The 20,443-nt window shown below is 34.4% G+C and overlaps 4 protein-coding genes across 7 annotated transcripts; all 4 read left to right on the top strand.

The window, feature by feature from the left end:
• Nucleotides 1-317: 317 nt before the first annotated feature.
• Nucleotides 318-3,836, top strand: ClC-b (chloride channel protein 7). The gene is made up of 12 exons (XM_034335644.2): nt 318-480; nt 667-795; nt 1,004-1,202; nt 1,280-1,533; nt 1,618-1,795; nt 1,867-2,391; nt 2,457-2,626; nt 2,698-2,877; nt 2,946-3,155; nt 3,226-3,471; nt 3,545-3,625; nt 3,697-3,836. Exons 1-12 carry the CDS (start codon nt 322-324, stop codon nt 3,796-3,798), a joined length of 2,433 nt encoding a protein of 810 aa, XP_034191535.1. The 5' UTR covers nt 318-321; the 3' UTR covers nt 3,799-3,836.
• Nucleotides 3,837-6,263: 2,427 nt separating this feature from the next.
• LOC117609384 (uncharacterized) lies at nt 6,264-8,716 on the top strand. Of its 2 annotated transcripts, none has more exons than XM_034335657.2 (2): nt 6,264-6,402; nt 6,835-8,716. In XM_034335657.2, the coding sequence occupies exon 2, from the start codon at nt 7,049-7,051 to the stop codon at nt 8,312-8,314; it is 1,266 nt and encodes a 421-aa protein (XP_034191548.1). In that variant the 5' UTR covers nt 6,264-6,402; nt 6,835-7,048; the 3' UTR covers nt 8,315-8,716. The 2 variants fall into 2 exon arrangements, with proteins under 2 accessions (XP_034191548.1, XP_034191549.1); XM_034335658.2 differs by lacking the exon at nt 6,264-6,402 and adding an exon at nt 6,457-6,757.
• Nucleotides 8,717-8,859: 143 nt separating this feature from the next.
• LOC143305483 (cyclin-dependent kinase 2-associated protein 1) lies at nt 8,860-10,933 on the top strand. Of its 2 annotated transcripts, none has more exons than XM_076689363.1 (2): nt 8,860-9,316; nt 9,573-10,933. In XM_076689363.1, exon 2 carries the CDS (start codon nt 9,587-9,589, stop codon nt 9,863-9,865), a length of 279 nt encoding a protein of 92 aa, XP_076545478.1. In that variant the 5' UTR covers nt 8,860-9,316; nt 9,573-9,586; the 3' UTR covers nt 9,866-10,933. The 2 variants fall into 2 exon arrangements, with proteins under 2 accessions (XP_076545478.1, XP_076545477.1); XM_076689362.1 differs by having other exon boundaries at nt 9,553-10,929.
• LOC117609383 (diphthine methyltransferase) lies at nt 9,662-12,592 on the top strand. Of its 2 annotated transcripts, XM_034335655.2 has the most exons (5): nt 9,662-9,797; nt 11,005-11,617; nt 11,686-11,821; nt 11,896-12,194; nt 12,366-12,592. In XM_034335655.2, exons 1-5 carry the CDS (start codon nt 9,759-9,761, stop codon nt 12,590-12,592), a joined length of 1,314 nt encoding a protein of 437 aa, XP_034191546.2. In that variant the 5' UTR covers nt 9,662-9,758. The 2 variants fall into 2 exon arrangements, with proteins under 2 accessions (XP_034191546.2, XP_034191547.2); XM_034335656.2 differs by lacking the exon at nt 12,366-12,592 and having other exon boundaries at nt 11,896-12,305.
• The last annotated feature ends 7,851 nt before the right edge of the window (nt 12,593-20,443 follow it).

Below are 20,443 nucleotides of genomic sequence, written 5' to 3'. Positions count from 1 at the left end.
AAGGTAAATAACATAAAAATAACTCGGGCACAATATTTTCAGTTTTAAAAATTTATTAATATGATATCTTATATTTCAGGACATGACATGAAATTCCCAAATCATGCGACACTGAATGCACTGTGTGAGTGGTCTATCCTATATCGTTCCCGGTTATCATAGTATACATATATTACTCACGAGGTTGCGAATGAGTGTTTCTTTTCCTCGTATTCAGTATGTAGTATGTGGTAACAGCGATCTATAGCAAAGTTAGATTAAATAATGATTTGATTGTTTTCAATCGTTAAAATGTGATTTGAGTGACAGTAAATTATAAAAATGATAACTTCGCCAAGGCAAGTAAACGTGTTAATTAACAGTAGCATCGATGACAGTGTCGATAGCTGCGTTGACAACGAAGACGACAAAGAAAGGCTGTTGAAACCGAGAAATAATTTTGCGTCATATTCGAACGAGGATATCAATGTTAGATTTCGGGTAAGAAGAATGTTATTATTTGATAATTAATTTCGTTGGTGTCTTTGTTTGATCAAGTGTCCTAACCCATTTAACACCTGTCATCTCTCGTACACCTTTTGTTATTCCACTCTTAAAATAACAATTAACAGAAATTGAACTATACTAATTTTTGTGTTTAATACTTTGTCTTTGCATTTTTGACAGAATGTTTCCTATAATCGTAGCGGTACATCCTCACAAAGTATTACAGAGGCAGTTTCTAATAACCCAAGGAGACTTAATACGGAAGAGATAACTCCTGGAGCTACTAATTTTTTATCTACAAACTATGAGGTAACTTATTCTTCCCATGCGTAAATGTATGGCTTTAATTTCTTGGAGCATTAATTTCTTATTGTTTATAGATTATATTTATCTTCATTTCGGTGGAATTACATTAGTCATCATGAATGTTATTTTATCTTATCTTAAAAGTAATTAGGTTTTCATACATGTATGATACATGATATTTATCTTCATTTTTGGTTTTTCTTTTGTTAAGAGTTTAGATTATGATCCCTGTGAGAATCACCTTCTTCAAGATGAAGAACGAAAAAAAGGATATAAATTTGTAGTTAGAAAAAATTTTGCCAGATGGTTTATTTTCTTATTGATAGGTATTTGCACAGCGCTTATAGCGGGCTTTATTGATATATCTATAGAAGAATTAACAGGCTTGAAATATGGTTTTCTCAAAATATGTATCCTTTGACAACAGATATATGAATGTAGAAATCTATATACGCGCGTAGTTATTGTTCCTTATTAAAAACAACAGATGTAGATCGGTGTGTGGAAAACAACTGTTTATGGCTACCATATCTGATATGGTTAGCCCTAAATTTTGCACCCGTTTTAATAGGTGCTATTTTAGTTGCTTACGTGGAACCTGTTGCTGCTGGCAGTGGTATTCCACAAGTGAAATGTTATTTAAATGGAATTAAAGTACCTAGAGTTGTCCGTATTAAAACATTGGCAGTAAAAGCAATTGGAGTAATTTGTACTGTAGTGGGGGGTCTAGCTGGTGGAAAAGTAAATATTATTTATTATTCTTTTCGTTATCGTACATTAGTAATGGCAAAAAATATTTTAGTAAAGAATGAAATACATTTATAGGAAGGGCCCATGATACATGCTGGAGCTGTTGTAGCAGCAGGAATATCACAGGGGAAAAGCACTACCTTTAGGAAAGACTTTAAAATATTTAAATATTTTAGAGAGGATCATGAAAAACGAGACTTCGTATCGGGAGGTGCCGCATCTGGTGTATCTGCTGCATTTGGAGCGCCAATTGGTGAGAAAATACTAATCGTTAATTGATAATTAGTATCGGTACTACTAATTAGCGTATTCAAAATGTTTCAGGAGGAGTATTATTTAGCATTGAAGAGGGAACTAGTTTCTTTAATCAGAGTCTTACATGGAGAACATTTTTTGCCAGCATGATTACAACATTTACGTTGAATATTGTCCTCAGCACGTATCATGGACGACCCGGTGACCTTTCTTATCCGGGCTTGCTAAATCTTGGAAAATTTGATACAATACCGTATCAGATTTATGAAATTCCTCTGTTTATGATAATGGGAATGATAGGTGGAGTTTTAGGCTCTGCTTGGAATCATCTGAATTATAAGATTTCTTGTTTTCGCTTGAAATACATGAAAAAGAAATGGTTGAAAGTCGTGGAAGCTCTTTCCGTAGCCGCATTAAGCGCGACAATGGGATTCATTATGATTTATTTCATAAATGATTGTAAACCATTAGGAAAAGATCCCACTAAATTTCCCATTAAGATGTATTGTAACGAAGGTGAATACAACGCGGTTGCAGCTTTGTGGTTTCAAACACCAGAAAGTAGCGTACGATCTTTGTTTCACGATCCGAAAGGTATGTTATTCGTGTGTACAAAAAGAAAGTAATCTACATATATTTCATCGATGTTCCTTTTATAGGTTCTCATAATGATTTAACTTTAGCAATTTTTGTGGTCTTATATTTCTTTCTGGCTGTTGCTACATTTGGTCTATCTATGTCCAGTGGACTTTTTATACCATCTCTTCTGATTGGTTCAGCTTGGGGAAGATTAATTGGATCAGGCCTTACAAGAGTTTTCCCGAATTGCGTAAGAACGTAATTATAAAGTAAAACATGACGTATAAAAAATATAATGTCAAATATTGTACATTATTACAGGTTGTTTTGGATCCGGGAAAATATGCTTTATTAGGTGCAGCTGCTCAATTGGGAGGAGTAGTTAGAATGACAATAAGTTTAACTGCTATACTAATAGAAGCCACCCAAGGCATATCTTTCGGTTTACCAGTTATAATAGTTCTTATTATGGCTAAATGGGTTGGAGACTTTTTCAATGAGGCATGTCATGTCTTTGCCTTCAAATTTTAGAATGTCTACATATTATATCAATAGCATTTCTTTTTCAGGGAATTTATGAGATTCATACACAGATGGCCGGGATTCCGATATTAGCATGGGAAGCACCACCATTATCAAACAACATATATGCCAGTGAAATAATGAGTCATCCAGTAGTGACTCTGAAAACAGTAGAAAATGTGGGGCATATACTGGAACTTCTTAAATGTGTAACATTTAATGGATTTCCTGTAGTTGATCCCCCTAGTAGCGATCAGGTAACAACTATCGCAACTATTCTGAAAATTGTACACTTTTATTTTGTTGTAACAATGTTTTTTATTGTAGGCTGAAATCGACTCTTATGGACGATTTCGTGGTCTGATCTTGCGTTCTCAACTGATAGTGTTATTGCAAAATAAAATTTTTAACGAGTACGCAGAATATTGGGAAAGAAATTTGAGTATTAAAATGTTTAGGAAAGAATACCCTAGGTATCCGACAATTGAACAAGTGACCGTGCTCGAAGAAGAAAAAACTTACATGATTAATTTAAGACCTTTCATGAATCCTTCTCCTTATACATTACAACATGTTTGTAACATATTATTATTCTATTCATTAATTAAAAATTTTCATCAATTATATAAATTATTTATACTTTCAGTCTGCAACACTGCCACGAACGTTTAGACTTTTTAGAGCTTTAGGCCTTCGTCATTTAACGGTGGTAAATGATACAAATGAGGTATTCCTGATTGAAGTATTTTACAGCATACTGCAATACACAACGATATTTACATGTATACTTATTTTTAGGTGATTGGAATTATTACTCGAAAAGATGTAGCCAGATTTAGAATATGGAAACATACAGGAAGGATGGGATTAGATGAACTTTTAATTACTAATAAAATTTAATTTTTACTTTTTTATATATAAATATTCAACGATAATTCATTTAACATATTGATGAGATATTACATATGTACATATATTATAGCTGCATACAAACATATGCAGTCTTGATATTACTAAAATTTAAGAGATTAAAGTATTAGAAAGAATACAAAGTGAAATTAACCAAAGAAGTGGAATGTACGTAGTATTAATTAATTATTTACAAACAATTGCCAGCCTAACCATGACCATAATTTAAAAAATAGATATACTGGAAGAATCACTAATAATAAAAGGAAATAATATTCGTATGATGAAATGTACATATTAATCTTCTGATCATGTGGACTGGATTCCTCTATTGTAAGTGTCTTTAGCAAATGTGATGTAGAACCTTTCTATACGATCTGTAACATGAAAAAGTATTTTATTATTGAAAGAAATCTGATATGTATTTTGCTTGATTTGTATTTATTTATCTGTAGGTTTATCGAAGTAATTGAATTGATTAACACGGAAATCAGTTTTTCTAAAATATACATCACGCAAATACATTTCAAAATAAGATAAACACTATTTAAATATGTTACTCTATGCATTTTAAGCGTTAAATACATTTTATAAGCATACGCTGATTTATAAAATAAATGTATCTATACATTTTGATGTCATTTTATTTGACTATACGTCTATATTACATTAACCAAGGTAAGAACTAAACAAAGTGCTTTATTATTGAAAAGTACATCGATAATTACAAGAACCGAAGATACAAGAAATGCCGCCAATTAATTATTGTAGCTTACTATTTTAGGAATGAATCACCTTGAGATAATAATACATACAAAGCAGAAGACAGATAGGTTTTTTCGCAAATCTATACCAGTAAAAAGAATTAAATACCCGAAGCTTGTGTGCACGTACGTCATTTTCAGTCTGTTTATTTGTAGTTTAAATAATTACAGATATCGAAATAGTGAAAGATATTTGTCGAAATTTAAAATAGGTAACAACAAAAGTTTTTCACGTGACTCAAATTTAACAACGCTGATACGTCATTTCTGTAATTAGTTTTTAAATTAAACGCAATTGACACATGCGTGTATATCAATAAAAGAAAAAAAAGGAAGATAATTTTGAAGCAGTTGAAATGAATGATTACAAGTGGAACAGGTATAAAATGAACAAACAATCAAATTCAGCTAAGGAAAGAAGAAGAACCACATCTAGATCTGTAACAAAACCTTATGAAACAGAAGAGGAAGCTACAGTTAGAAGATTCCATGATGCGCAAAGAATGGCAAGATTCAGAGCTAGGAAGAGGAAAGCTTTAGAAGCCAAGGCACTTGAAACAGGAAATGAGTTTTCTCAAATCTCTGAATTGAAGAGGAGCATTACATTTAAAAATGTTGATTCTATTATTACTGTACCTAACATTACACAATTTCAAAGCAACTTTTGTACAGGGAACCCATCTTCCCAACAAAGTAAATATTCTGAATTATTAAAGGTCATCCAAGAACTAGGAAAAGATATTAGATTAACATATGCTGGTAGTAAAATTTCAGCAGAAAGAATGAAAATAGGTATCATAAAAGCTAGAATACTGATAAAAGAATGTTTAGTGGAAACAGAAATGAACTCACGGTAATAGCACACAATTTATAATTATAAATTATATTCGATTTGTTAGAAGATCCTTAATAGTTAACTTGTTTTTATGATTACATAATATATTTCAATATATCAATGAAATTCTAATTATCAATGATACAGTATTTTACATAGGTACTAAATTTTAACAAAATATTCTGTTTGAAAATAAATCTTTCATCAAATTATTATTATCGTGGCTCAAGCATTCATTGAAAATACAGATCTTCTTGATAAGTTCACAGTGTCTCACCTTCTTGTCTAAAAAAAATCGAAGAAAATTTGTCAAAACTTTCTCGTTCCTAAATGAATACTGTCCTAAGAAAGTTTACCGTGGGTTGACCATTTCCAAGAAACGATCCATTTTGGAAAGAAAAAGAAAAAAAAAATCACCCTCAATAAAATTGGTAAGGTAGCGGCATCTTCGAAGCCATCTTTCCAGTTCTTTAACAATGTCATGTATTTAAGACGTAGTTGGTTCGGTCAATTGTTTTGCGGTTGCTCAGGTCGTACACCTGTCCGTCGTGAAGTTGCAGACGGGAGTAGGAAGGGGTTATGGTCAATAAACGCAACCACGTCACACGCAGCCTATCGGCGACCCCGCTTGGCCCCTTAAAGTGGCTCCGAACGAAAATCTTACATGTCGGCCGATATTGCTTTTGTGCGTTTGTCTGCAGGATATCTTAAGAAAAATCGAAGTAATTTTTCTACGAATGCCGTCATTGGATGTGTTTCATCGTAAAGAAGATACGGATGTAAAATGGGATCAGTTTGTGCCACGATTTAGCTTTACGGAGGGTTAATCGTGCGTTTCAGTGAACTGACCGAATTGCGTCCGCCATTGTTGTGATTGGTGAACGTTCCAGAGAAGACGGCGTTCTTATATCGTCGCGCATGCGCACATTGTACTACTTGACGACGCTCTTCTTTCGAATTTTGGAAGACACGCACACACAAAGCAACGTAATACAGGTAACTGCATACGCATACGCATGTATACGTATATGATTTCGAAAACAGTATTCACCACTTGATTTTTGCGCACGTGCTATGGAATTTTTTGAGTTCGCTACCCGCGTCTTTTTAGACATTGGAAATTGAATTAATTTGCATGTTTTTTTGCTTTCTGCTATGAAGAAAGCGGTTACGGTATTTTTTAAGCGAGAGATCGTCAGGTTCATGTCCTTTTGTTACAAGTGCAAACAAGTTTTAGTCATTCCTCATAATAATCTTTATTAATAAAAAATTGTTATGTGCTGATAGTCGCAATATTTTGTAATTAAATCATCCTTTATAAAGTATAAAACGATGACAATAATTATTACATGTAAATGAATGTTTTTAAATTCCATAAAACATTCCTTTCAGGACAATTTTAACCAACATTATGATTTTGTGTTACAGGTAATGTCTGAGATACAAAAATAACGTGAACATTTATATACAAAAACGTATGTAAGAAAAATTAATAAATACCAAGTAGGAGACCAGAGAATTAGCTACATTTAACCAAAAACGTATGAATAAAATATATTTTGTGAAAAGTTTGGTATTTGAAGATTACAAAAATGACATTGTATATAGTTGATTGTATCTATGCTGTGCATAATTGCATGTTATGCCTAAGGCTAAGAAGAAACCTTACCTTAAAAAGGTAAGGGAAATGCGAGAATATAGACGGCAAAAATTAAGAAGAGAAACAGAAGAAGAACGCGCCATTAGATTAAACAGTGCTGCAGAGAGAATGAAGAACGCTAGAGCCAAAGAAACAGAGGAGCAGGCAGCAATAAGAAGAATGCAGGAAGCTCAACGTATGGCTAGGCATCGTGCTAAAAAGAAGCGTTGTCTGGATGAAAACTTAGCAAGGGAAATTTCAAAAATTGCTGAACTTTCAAAGATGCCTGATGCAGCAACGATAGCTCAGATGTCAGAAATGAATATGACTAAAATTTCTGCTGAGCTTAAACAAATGATGGAGAGAGGAAAGGTACCAGAACATATAGTTCAAATGGCTCAGCTTGCTGAATTCAGTAAGATGACTGAATTGAATAAAATGTCTCAGGATATGGCCAAAAGATATGAAATGGAAAAAATGGCAGAATATGCCAAGACAACAGAATATATGAAGATGCAAGAAATTGCAAAGATGTCTGAAATTGCTAAAATGAATGAGATGGTGAAACTGTCAGAAATGGCAAAATATAATGATATCACAAAGATAAATGAAATTGCTAAAATGAATGAGATGATGAAGATGTCTCAAATGGCAAAGATTAATGAAGTTCAAAGGATGAATGAAATAGCTAAATTAAATGAAATGGTAAAAATGACAGAGATGGCTAAATATAACAACGACATAACAAAATTAAACGAAATCGCACAAATCAATGAGATGGCTAAGGAAATTGCAAAAATGAATGAAAAGACAAAGATGAACGAGATGATTAAAATGGCAAATATACAGAATGACATCACAAAAATGCCTGAATATTCGAAAATGGCAGAAATGGCAAAATTAACAGAACTGGCTAAATTGAATGAGATAACGATAACGAAGTTAAACGACCCACCACCACCGAAGGTACCAGAAATTCCTCGAATTCCTGAACCTGTGATTACAGTGCCAAATCCAAGAAATTTGCAAAATGTTCAAACTGTTCAAGTAGCGCAGGCAAGCCCATCCAGTACAATAAACTTCCCTACTGTGCCTGGACAGGGTAAATATGCTCAGTTATTGGTTATTATTGAGGAACTTGGAAGAGACATTCGTCTTTCGTATGCTGGAAGTCGTAGCGCGGCTGAACGCCTTAAAATGGGTATTCAGCATGCTAGAATTCTTGTAAGAGAATGTTTATTGGAAACGGAACATAATGCGCGGCAATGATCTGCCGGCATACTTAGTGACTAGATTTTTAGTCGATTATTTTACAGGATAATGCTCTGTACATTGTATGAAGTACAGCAATATATTTTAAAGGGAGTGTCTTAGCATCCACAAAAATGTGCTTGTATATGTAGCATTTATTATTTCATATTTTATATGACCAATTGTAAGTTTCTTAAAATAAATCTAAGCAGCGAGTATTTTTAAACCATAAAGAGATCAGGATAATAGTAGTTTTGTAACTTCATATCAATTTTCGTATCAACTGAACTGACTTGAAACGTGCATTTTTGTGGACGCCTAAAAGAAAATTAATCATTTGATAGTGCATAATATTGAATATGAATAAATGAAAAAGGCAACAGGATTGTTTCCATCGTTTTCTTTTTTGTTTTTTTTTTTCTTTTTTTGTTTTGTTAATTAGAGAGGACTATCGTTTTTTTTATAGATAGATACAAAACATGAAGGAGTGATACTTTCTTGTTAAGTTATCGAGATTAGCAAATAGAAAAATTAATATTAGGGAGGGACAGTTTGTACAAGAGCTTTCATTTATATTTTCTAAGAGAAATGTAATACATTTTTGGTTGAAACTATGGGTACCTAGTAATTACTTACAGCATACATGCAGGAGGAGGTTGATCAAACAAAATGTACCTATGGAAAGTATAATCCTCGAATATAACTGACTACAAGGTATATCTAAATAAAAAAAAAAGGCAATTTTCTATAACATCTTGTATTGATTTCATACCCTTGAGTGTTTATCTGTAATCAATTCAAAAATTGGCGCTCGTGTATACTTAGTTCGTATGTATTCCGTTAAAGCGCTGTACACATTTCCGGTATATTTTTGTATCCGAATGGCAGTAGAGGAAAGTGGAAGCCGATGAGTTTGCGAGGCTAGTTTTAATTTGTAGTTTATTATATTTAACTTTTATTTGTACTTATTTATTTATTACATAAAATATACATTCAAGGTTTATTAACGTATTGTTGAAGGTAAGTTTTATCAAATAACAGCAGTTTAATAGAAGGTTGTGAATTCTTTCTTGTGTGTGGTGAAAATTGTCTTCTAAAGTTCCAATGATTTTTATGTATTTTCATATATAGATTAACCTATGTTCTGATAAGAAAAGTATTCGTCAGTACTTTTATGGCATGTAATTGATATATTCATTGAATAATAAAACTTTAGTTCTTTATAATTTAGATTTTCTTCCTACATTATTTATTAGGATATTTATTTAAAAAAAAGAAAAGAATTAGAAGATGGAAGAGGAACGAGGAAATGTAGAAGTACCAACAAAGGTTACAGAGCCATTACTAAGTGTACCAAATCCAAGAGCCCTACAACAGACTGTTTCTTCTGTACCTGGCCAGTCAAAATATATACAGCTGCTTAATGTCATAGAAGAACTTGGTCACGAGGTTCGACCTACCTATGCTGGCAGTCGTACTTCTGCTGAAAAAATCAAGCGTGGTATTGTACACGCACGTATTCTAGTCAGGGAATGTTTGGTTGAAACTGAAAAAAGTGCTCGTCAATAAGATAGACATTTTCAATGATTTTATATATGACCATAGACTCAGAAAGTACTTAACCATACATAGGAATCAAAAGCTCAAACATATTTTCATTTTTAAACAAATGTAGATATTAGATAAAAGAACTATAGTAACAACTAATCTACCTCAAACTCATATTAGAATACATATGAAATGTAATAAAATTATTCATTAACAATCATTGAAAGATATATTCCTATGATATTTTTTTGTAAAAGCCATCATCGTATCATTCATCGTTGCATATTTATTCTATAACTTAATGAATTATTTATTGATTATTATACTACCAAAGAATATAATGAAAATAACCATTAGGTGCCATAATTTATTGAAATGTGATTAGTATTATATGAGTCAGTATATGTTTTATATTGTTTTAATGATAATTACAGTCAGTCATTAATGCTGTGTATCAGATGATGCATTCCATTAATTTTAAAAGTTTAGTATTTTTCAGTACTGAACCAAATGTGCTTAAAAAAACTAATAGTACAAATTTACTTCCGAAATACAATGAAAATGTATAATGAAATGACAAAATGCAAGTCATTTATAACCAGTAAAAGTATTAACATGTCATAGTATATAGTAATTGTAAGGCATACATAAATATATATTTAAGTAATTACATGTTATGGAAATATTTAAAGTGAGATAATCAAAAAGTTCCTATAATGTTTAAATGATCTTTTGCTCAGAAATACATGCATTTACAAGTTACTATTTTTAAGCAAAAGTTAAACAATGGTCATGTCTTGTTCCTAAAGATGATATGATCTCAATGATAAACTTTGACCAAGAAGTACAATTTATATATGACTATACAATTCAGTATGAAATATAAATATTTACTAAACGTTTTTACAAATACATATTTGAATAAATTTTTTTTTTTTATTAACGATATTAAACACACTTTGAAGTATTTATTTATATTTAAGCAATTATAAACTTGTAGTGATTTTAAAATTGTATGTCATATAATTTCTATTAATTGTAACATTTGTAATTTCAAATAAAGATTTTTGTGTGTAAATCCTATAACATCCTTTTCAAAATAATAACAGTTTTTATGTTTTATAGAATTTCACACATTAGAATTTAATTTCTTGTTACAGATTAATAATTCAGCTATGTTCCATACATTGGATAATTTTGATACTGAATTCTCTGCTGACTCTGTTGAATGGTGTCCAATAGATCCTTTCAAAGATACATTTGTCTGTGGAACATATCAGTTAATGAAAGATGGTGAATTAAAGTCTGATGAATCGGTATCATCGAAACGTTTAGGAAGAATCTATATGTTTCAAGTTAAGACCACTGGATGTTTAGAATTATTACAACAACTAGAAGTACCCGCTGTATTAGACATGAAATGGGCACATGTTACGTGTCAGACTAAAATTTTTCTTGGTGTTGTAAATTCCTTAGGATACCTGCAAATTTATGAACTTAAAAACGATGAGGAGAAGGTTTTACAATTATTAATAGAAGAAAAAGTTGCAAATGAAAATGAAGTTCTTGCATTATCTTTAGATTGGTGTACAGGAAGATTTACAAATGATAATGAATTAGTTCCAAAAATAGTAGTTAGCGATTCTAAAGGTTTTATATCATTATTTCAAATAATTGAAAACAAACTAAATAAAATTAATTCATGGCCTGCACACGAATTTGAAGCTTGGATTACAGCTTTTGATTACTGGGACACAAATGTGATATATACTGGTATGAAAAATTATACACAAATTTTTATTCAAATAACTAAACATTTTGTAATAATCATTACATTTAAGGCGGTGATGACTGTAAATTTCAACGTTTTGATACAAGAATAGGATATTATCCTTCTACTTCAAACAGAATTCATGGTACTGGAGTTACAAGCCTTCATAGTAATGCAACAAAGGAATATTTGTTATCAAGTGGAAGGTGCTGTATCGAAAAAACAAAACAATTTAAAGATAAAGATTTCCATTATTATTGATAGTCTCGTAATGTTTCAGTTACGATGAAATCCTAAGATTATGGGATACAAGAAACTTGAAACGACCTATTTCGGAAATTAATCTTGGCGGGGGTGTGTGGCGTTTAAAATGGGATCCTTTTGTACAAAAATATTTACTCGCAGCATGTATGTACGGTGGATTTAGAATAGTCGACTGTGAAAAATCAGAATCTCCGTCCATTATTGGCGAGTACAACGAACATAAAAGCATAGCATACGGATGCGATTGGTGTTTTTTAAATAGCAAGAAAATTGGAGAACAAATTGAAACAAAAGCTGAAAACATTTATTTAATTGGTACGTGTTCCTTCTATGATCATGCTTTAAAATTATGTTCATTCCATATGGAGGAGGATTAAAGGAATTCTTAATAAATGGAAACAATTAAAATGGGATAATTTTATTAAAATGTATATTATTTATTTTATTTTGAACATTTAAATATAACATTTGTTTATTATGTTGAAGGTAATTGGTTAAATTCAAAGGATTTCTACTGCGCATGCGCGAATGAAAGTAGCCGGTGTCGATGTACGCGCGGTAGTTCCGGGATCTCCTGGCAGATGGCAATGTGCCGGCGCGAGCTGCAGTTCGTCGTGACCAGTTCGATAAAAATCAGTCGTTCGGAGGGGCTGTTTTGGCGTGGTGGCAGTGCTGTGATTTCTGTGACGAGTTCGTGTGCAGTGCCGCGGTAAATTATCAGTGATTAATTGCGGTGAGTACATTTTCGATTCATTCAAAATTTTTTTCTTTATCTTCTTGACGTTTGGTATTGGAAATTTTTCTTACCTCGTCACAAGAAAATCAGCTGTGAAACCGTGCATGTCCTGTCCCTGTAGAATGACCTAGAAAAGATTTGGCGCGTATCCTTGCAAAATTTTCGCGACTAATTTAACGAATCCCTTTACGTGATTGTTAAAAGATGTTGGATTAAATGAAGGTTAGAGTACGTTGTTTTATATGACGTTCTTGCGGGGAGCGAAGCAGCAGTTTAATTCCCCAGGTCGTTAGGGAGACGAGACCACTGAGAGAATTTAATCGAGTTTTGAGACTGTCGCTGGTCCATCGATTCATTAGCAAATTCATCTGTAAACGTTGGTCGTTTAACGACTATCCCTTGGTAGATATTAAAGTAACATTTAATTTTTGAAATATTTTTCACGTAACGAAATTGAGTGCATGGTATTTTAAATAAAATTATTTTTATTTATAATCATCTCATTTTTAATAGAAAGAAATACCATTCGCAGTGTCATTTAATCATTCGCGTTAGGGTGGGGTGAAATACGAATACAAGTCACGGTTTGCCGACGATTTAATACTAATTTTAATTTCTATTACCCATAGCTTTATGAGCTGTATCTTATTTCTATAAAATTAAAGTTTCTTTCGTTAAAAGAGAAAATTAGACGAGTGTCATTTCTCTTTTCGAAAACGCGAGCGTTCGAGCGCGAAGCTTGTCTGACAGCTCCGCTTCTCGTTAAATCTGACGAAGGTTAGCTCAACAGCATATTAATTATTCTCCGCGGCTTTTGATCGTTGATTCAGATACGATTATAACGGTGCTAATATTATCCGTTTCTTCGCCATTATTTACTCGCCGTTATAATTCTTTTACTTTCGACGAACAATTCAATTACATTAAATTGTTCTCACATTAAGAATCAACATTAACATTCAATTTTCATAGTTACTATTTTTTTTCATGATTTTTTCATTGTTTCTATTCCATAGAATTTCTGACAATTATCTAATTATTTTCATTTTAAAATTTACAATGACAATCTGAACAATTAAACAAGGTCTTAATAAATGTTTCACGCATAATTAAAGCAGTTTTGAAGTGACCGCGAAAAGATGGCGTGCCAGGATTATTAAAACATATTTCCTTTTGCTCGGATGTTGGTATGTTTACACAGGTTAGGAGATCAAGGACGAGTAAGGTATAAAACTGGCTGTAGACAATGTTGTTCAGGGTAGTTAAAAATTTACCAATTTTTCTTTTGCTAACGAAAAGGGCGTTGTCTTTTCAAACTACGCAGGGCACTCATATTTAATACATTTTCCTATCTACAAATAAAGAAAGAAAAAGAGTTTAGATTCTGTTGCTGATTTCGTGATGACGTTTGTGTTCACCATACATCTACAGATATAGATGTGCGTGTATACATGTTATATCTACTGTTCAATCGATCTCGTGCTATGCCAACGTTATCATGTGAAAACGGAATGGTGTCGTCTGGGTAAAATAACATAGAAATAAAGAAAAGAACATCCGGTATTTGTTTTTCAAATTACTTCCTACAGTATTTTTCTGCTATCGATAATTCGATATATGAATAATATCTCGTTATATGTATTATCGATAATATCGTTAGTTTCGATATATCGAGTTAGATAAATCGTTCGATATATTTTTGAATTTAATTCTATTACTGACTCAAATAATAGAGTGTTTAATACAAATAAATGACAAAATTTTGAAGCAGATAGATCGAAATAGAAAACGGAAGCCGGAAGAACCATTAATTTCACATTGAAGTAATAAATCGAATAGCGAAATTGCAGAATTTATCATCAGTCAAAGGGGTGGAGGAGGGTATATTGAATTAGGAAACTTGTGTACTAGGTTTATTGCGAATTGGAAACTTGGAATTTACTGCTGACGCACCAGTCGCGTCCCGAATAAGAGCGCCTGCAATTTATGCATCCTGCTTCACATCCTTCACGCGTCACTACAATTTGTTTTTCTTTTCTTTTCTTTTTTTTTTTTTTTTTTCGTTTTCTGCGTCGTTGATGATGTCGTTCACCACGTGTCCGTCGACCGTAACACGTGTTCCATTCCATATGATTCTTTCCTAATCATGCCTCCTGGAGATTCTGCTACATTTAAGCTTTCCTACATATCTACATAACTTTCAACCGTTAATTTTGATTTTAAGTTTCTCATAAAGCTTCGATTGTAATTACCTGTAATTAATTTTCCAAAGATAGCTTCTTTCGCGTTTAATTTACAAAAGCCCGGGAAGATAAAATTTCCATTTCGACTCTATAAATTTAACGTGTTCCCCGTATCGTGGTAAATTTTGGGTCACGCGAAGTACGATCTAACGAGTCGGCCAATTTTTTACCAGCCCAACAACAACCGAAAAGCTTGGAAGTTCGAGAGAATGACAAAATACAGATAGACGGATAGAAGCTGTGTAATTACGAGTTACAGAATTGTGGATGAAACTTTTCGAGGGAAAATAAAAATGTACAAAACGTTCTCGTGGAAATGTTTCCTAACATTCAGTCCTCTAGATTTCATAAATATACTACGAATTCGTAGAACTTTCACGTCATGAAATTGCGTTAGACTGTTTTACATGCAGTAACTTAATAATTTTACCCAAGGATGCAAGGATGTATAGACGGCGATTTGGGATCAGAAAATGAAGAGAAAAATCGATGGAAACAGAAACGAATGGATGAATCATGAAGTGGAAGCATTCAGAGTTGCAAAGCCCCGACTGCACGAGTTCTCCATCTTCCTCTTGGCTCTTGTTTTTTTTTTTTTCTTTTTTGGAGGGATACCACGTGGTCGCTTTTGCTCCCGGGAAAATCGACGACCCCGTTGTAACCGGGAGAGAAAAAAAGCAGAAGAAAATATCGGTTTTCCCAGTGGAACGAATAGGAACCGTGGAACAGTAGAAGCGTCCGTATTTTCGCCAAGGAAACTCCGTTTTTAGAGGGAAAAGTGTCCCTCGGGCTCGGCTACGAAACCTACTTAAAAGCGTGAATAATAGGAAATTCAAATAGTCTAACGGAAATTAGGAATATTAGATAGGTCGTTAGATTAAAATAATACTGCAAAGTAGGAAATAGAATTGAATTTTGAAGATTAACTAATTTTATAAGTCATCTAAATTCTATTTATTATTCTTAATTAGAGATTCAGTTAATCTTCGTATATTCAAGTGATTTTGGAAATTTGCATACGATCATCATTGTAATTAGTAGTAATCAAGAAGGGAGTACGTTGATGGTAGGTCGTATTGACATTCAGCCTCTTCAACATTTCACGCATCGTCGCTTCGACGAGAACGACGACAACAGAATGCCAGTTTTAATATTCAAAATGAACGAGCTCTTTGGCGTACCCCTTTTCGACTACATACTCTTCTTCCACCATCGATATTCTACAAAATTAATACTATAACATAGCGCTTTATTTACATAGAATTATACAAAGAAAATTGACCTTTGTACGATGTAAAACAGCGTGATATTTATACGTAACACGCGTGGTGGTAAGAAACTCGATACAGAAAGAAGAGACAGACACAAAGAGTATCAGACACCCTATAGCTGCAGAAGAGTGGTCGTCGCCCCAGCTGATTTCACGAGTCCGTACAATCTAGCGCGATTCAAAAGTGCATGCGACCCTTAGGGTGCACTTTCTCACCCTAGGCTGACATTGTTACCCAGGACCATGTTATACCGACGTGTGTGTATATCGCGCACGCGTGTTGAACCTTACAGTTTCTATGAATCGATGGCGGTCGTATGCAAATGAGGGGAGACGATGCGACAACACGCGGAAGGATCGAGTTTATTCGAATTCGATGATGCACGACCGGAGCTCTACTTGTATTTCCTCGTCGGCTGGATTTTTCGTCTACGTAACGCGATAACCGAGCTTTGCCGGAAGCGGTCGTTTAATTCGAAACGATCCACCGGAACGCGGAAGGATCGGGTTCCTTTAAATTCGTATACGTTTCATGCGTCTGCTTTTCTTTTTTGTTTTTTTTAATTTTTTTTTATCTATTGTTGTTTTGCGATCGTAACTAGGTAGATTATTATATTAGCGAGGACGAGGATCTCAGTTGTAGATCAATTTTGACTACGTTTAGAATGGCTGAACTACGACCATACACGTTTCCTCGAAACTTAATTAAAAATACTCCGCGAGTAAAGTCTCGTTAGCATCGCGTAGGAGTTAGTTAAATGGCTTCTGCGAGGCGTCGCGGTGATTTCAGCATCGTCGAAGAAAGAACGTCGGTGTTTCAGTATGTTCGGACAAACAGGATCAGCCCGCTGGAAACGACACTTAAATCCGGTCTACTCTTTCAATGTACACGTTTCGTGTCTCTCTTTTTCGCAATATCACTGCCGCTGTGTGCACACACTGCATTCCGTTATGTCGTTAAGGTCCCATTATCCAATCTGCCTGGATATACATATGTGCACCTGCACCACTCCCACAGTGTCGTCAACACTCTGTCACGTTTACGTTTCGCACTCTAATATTCAGAGGGTAGGATTGTAATTTCAAATTTAGCCACTCATCAAAATTTTCAATTAACCAATCCTTTTACCGCTAATTGAGATTTTAGTTAGCCAAAGTCGAGCTGTGGTTCTGTAGGGAGAACATCGATTTCCCTATAGGGCACATCACCTTTTGCTTTCGTTTGATAGGAGGCTGCTTACATCCCCGAGGGTATTATATCCGACGGTCGATAGCTAGGGATCGAGTTTAGGCACGCACACTCGAACACGTTTCGCTACTTATTCCACAAAAAGAGTGGACAGAAAGCTTTTTCTAGAAACGTTAATGCTGTATTTCCATTGAAAATTATTAGAAGAATTCAACGCTAGGTTTACGAGAATTTTACGAGGAAAATAAACTGGTACCAGTCATATTACAATACGTTATTTTAACAACAGTCCTACCGATTAAACACTTCAGACCAATCAGATAGCTGCTCTTGTCTAATCAGTTGCATTCCGCCAATTACAGGGCTTGTTACTTCGGCCCTAGGTAAATGGGCCAGGTGCACCTGATAAAGCCGCTTGCATCGCGCGGATACCAATCAGTCTGCCCTTGGGCTTCGAAGGAGGAGGGGTGTTTTTTTTTTTTTTTTTTCCGATTCGTTTTGCAAACTTTTGCTTTAGAATGATAGACATTAGCGATTAATTAATTTTATTGGAATAGAAATAAGAGGATGATACTTCTGATAGTAAAGAAACTCGTATGTCTGGATAGTCGTCGTTGAAATCATTGCTGCAGGATGACGTCTTTTTAGAAGGAGAACCGACGCGTCGGTGTTAATGTTTGAAGTGGTTTTCACCCTACGGATGTATGAAAAGAAACGAGAGAGGAATCTTCCTCCCTATGCAATTCTCTTGATAATTTTTCTACTTCCGACTGTTTCGCTCGGGATGCATATTTCACCGTGAAATCGATAACATCCTTCTGTCTGCCGCTTCGGCTTTAACTATTTCATTCTATCTTCTGTCGATGCATAACAAACGCTGAAACTTGAATTAATGTATTAAAATGGGAGGGATAGAAATATGGATCCATATTGCAATTGGTCTCCGTATCCGCGCTTCTCTGCGTCGTCTTATATTTAGGATTAGGAAATGAAAATGATTTTCAATTTTCCAATGCACCGATAAACCGCATTCGTAATGCTTTAATGGAATTGATAAAGAGTCACTCGAGTGAGAATGTAAAAAATTCTATTTACGATAAGCGATCCCGTTTATGTGTTTGCTGGTTATTAAAAAGCTGTTGGCGATATCTGGGAGTATACGGTGGGGAGTCTTGTTCCTTTGGCAAAGTCGAGTAATCGTTGGCCGGATAACGAGCACCAATGCTCCAGATTGAGAGGAATCGTTATTGGAAATATCCCGGCTCCCCCTTTGCATTTCCTATCGAGTGTGACCCGTATTCGCAGCACCAGCAGATTCTCTCTTCCACTACACCTCTTTCTTGATGCGTCTCAGTCGTCTGAAGGAAGCATTGTTTATCTATGATTTTTTAATGGGCTTGGATGAGTTTCAGAATTGTAGAATTTGAAAATTTTAAAATGTTAAGGGGACTAACCCACCCAAACATTTTCCAAACTCAAACGTTGCACAAGGTGATGCATCTGAACTGCAATGAGACTAGAGAACTCGACAATGGAGTGTACTTCTCTCTTTTATGTACCTGCTGCATAAACTTATGTACACGTTTCGTCTATGTATACTTTGTCACGTGTTTTTTTTGTTTTTTTTTTATGCACTTGCGGTGCACACGCATGCAGTTCCCTGCCGCGTTACACCACGTTTCTTGTAATTTTATGCACCGTGACGTTGGTCTCTGATTTAATGGAAAGCAACGAAGCTCGTTCATCGCGTTTATTTTGCAAACTTATAAATGATAACCGCGGTTGATCCATTCATTTTCTATTAAGAATATCGATGGATCGTTTATACATTCATTTTTATTATACTTGAAATCGCGTCAGACTTTTGTTAGTGTTGATGTTAGAGTCAGCACGGAGCTTCGCCAGGAAAGAATATTTACGACTTCGCTCGAATGCGTTCCAAGTAGGTTGGCGAGCGCTGGCTTTTGACCCACTTCAAAAGCTTGCAAGCTCTGGTAACCTTAAAACACTGCTGCTATTCCAGTCTGTGCTTGTAATACACGTAGCACGTTGCTTTCAACATGCGATTCGTGCGAGGAAAAATCTTGATCGCTAGAGTACCATCAAGCTCGCTAAACAGCTAATTTCATCGATATCACTATTCACGAAAAGGGTTTCTTAATTTCTTCATAGGGTGGTTCTACCTTCTAATCCCCCCCAAGTTTAAAAATTTGAATAAATCAATGCTCCGAACAGGTCGTATATCATTTTCGACTTCATTGCAGTTCGTGACTGCAACTCGCGCTCTCGAGCGAGGTGTTCCAGAAATTGCATTGATCGATCTCTTATTCGAATAGAAATTTAATATAACCACCTGTCATTTCTTTTCCTCAGGGTGTATCAACCTACGTAGATCGTTTTAAACGACAGGAAGCTCATGGCATTCAGATGATTTCCAGGCTTACGGTGATATCGTTGTACCAACGGGAAACGTGAGACGTTGGTACTCTGCCAGCAGAGAACAATACGAGGTCCCTTCTAAGGATCTTTTCTTGGCACAAAAGAATGATACTTCTGGATAATTACGATCCGTAATTACGAGCTCAGCTCTCTCACCTGAGATTCTCCGATATTTTTAACATCGAATAGAGCACCGTAATTGTAATTCCTGTTGATAAGAGTAGAGTCAAGGGTACGCTTAGGTAGGTGGTGATATAAGGCAATAATCGAGAAATTATTGAAAATACTATTGTTTTATTTTTCAGTAAAAGCTTTCTATTCCTCGCCTTGTTTCTTCTTAAAAAAAAAAAAGAAAAAGGAAGGAAAGAATGGGTAATCTCGTTTCACGTAAAAGTAGATTTTATTCAACGCACATGTCGGTTAGCCAGAGCGGACAAGAAATGGAATGCTCAGAATGTTAATCGTATAATGGGGTATAATCGGTTAATGGGAGTCTGCATTCAGTCGAAGCCTCCATACGTGCTGGATGATGATGCTTCTCTTTTAAAAAACCCTATTCCGTTTACTGTGGAAGATATTTATTTGAGCATCCAGTTAAATGCTTCAGCGTTTCTACATGAACATACGGGGCCTGAAACTTGCAAATTTTATAAATATCAGCCACCCGTGATAGACTTTGACAAATCC

The sequence above is a fragment of the Osmia lignaria genome, chromosome 7 (assembly GCF_051020975.1).
Source record: "Osmia lignaria lignaria isolate PbOS001 chromosome 7, iyOsmLign1, whole genome shotgun sequence".
NCBI lineage: Eukaryota > Metazoa > Arthropoda > Insecta > Hymenoptera > Megachilidae > Osmia > Osmia lignaria.
Note: the sequence above shows the minus strand (reverse complement) of the source record. Positions and strands in the feature narration are given on the sequence as shown.

Excerpts from the sequence above, each read along its gene's own strand:
- ClC-b (XM_034335644.2), top strand. The coding sequence starts at position 322 with ATGATAACTTCGCCAAGGCAAGTAAACGTGTTAATTAACAGTAGCATC. Across the intron at positions 481-666 it reads ATATCAATGTTAGATTTCGG|AATGTTTCCTATAATCGTAG; the intron begins GTAAGAAGAATG and ends CATTTTTGACAG. Across the intron at positions 2,392-2,456 it reads TTTGTTTCACGATCCGAAAG|GTTCTCATAATGATTTAACT; the intron begins GTATGTTATTCG and ends TTCCTTTTATAG.
- LOC117609384 (XM_034335657.2), top strand. The coding sequence starts at position 7,049 with ATGCCTAAGGCTAAGAAGAAACCTTACCTTAAAAAGGTAAGGGAAATG.
- LOC143305483 (XM_076689363.1), top strand. The coding sequence starts at position 9,587 with ATGGAAGAGGAACGAGGAAATGTAGAAGTACCAACAAAGGTTACAGAG.
- LOC117609383 (XM_034335655.2), top strand. The coding sequence starts at position 9,759 with ATGCTGGCAGTCGTACTTCTGCTGAAAAAATCAAGCGTG. Across the intron at positions 9,798-11,004 it reads TGCTGAAAAAATCAAGCGTG|ATTAATAATTCAGCTATGTT; the intron begins GTATTGTACACG and ends TTCTTGTTACAG. Across the intron at positions 11,618-11,685 it reads CACAAATGTGATATATACTG|GCGGTGATGACTGTAAATTT; the intron begins GTATGAAAAATT and ends ATTACATTTAAG.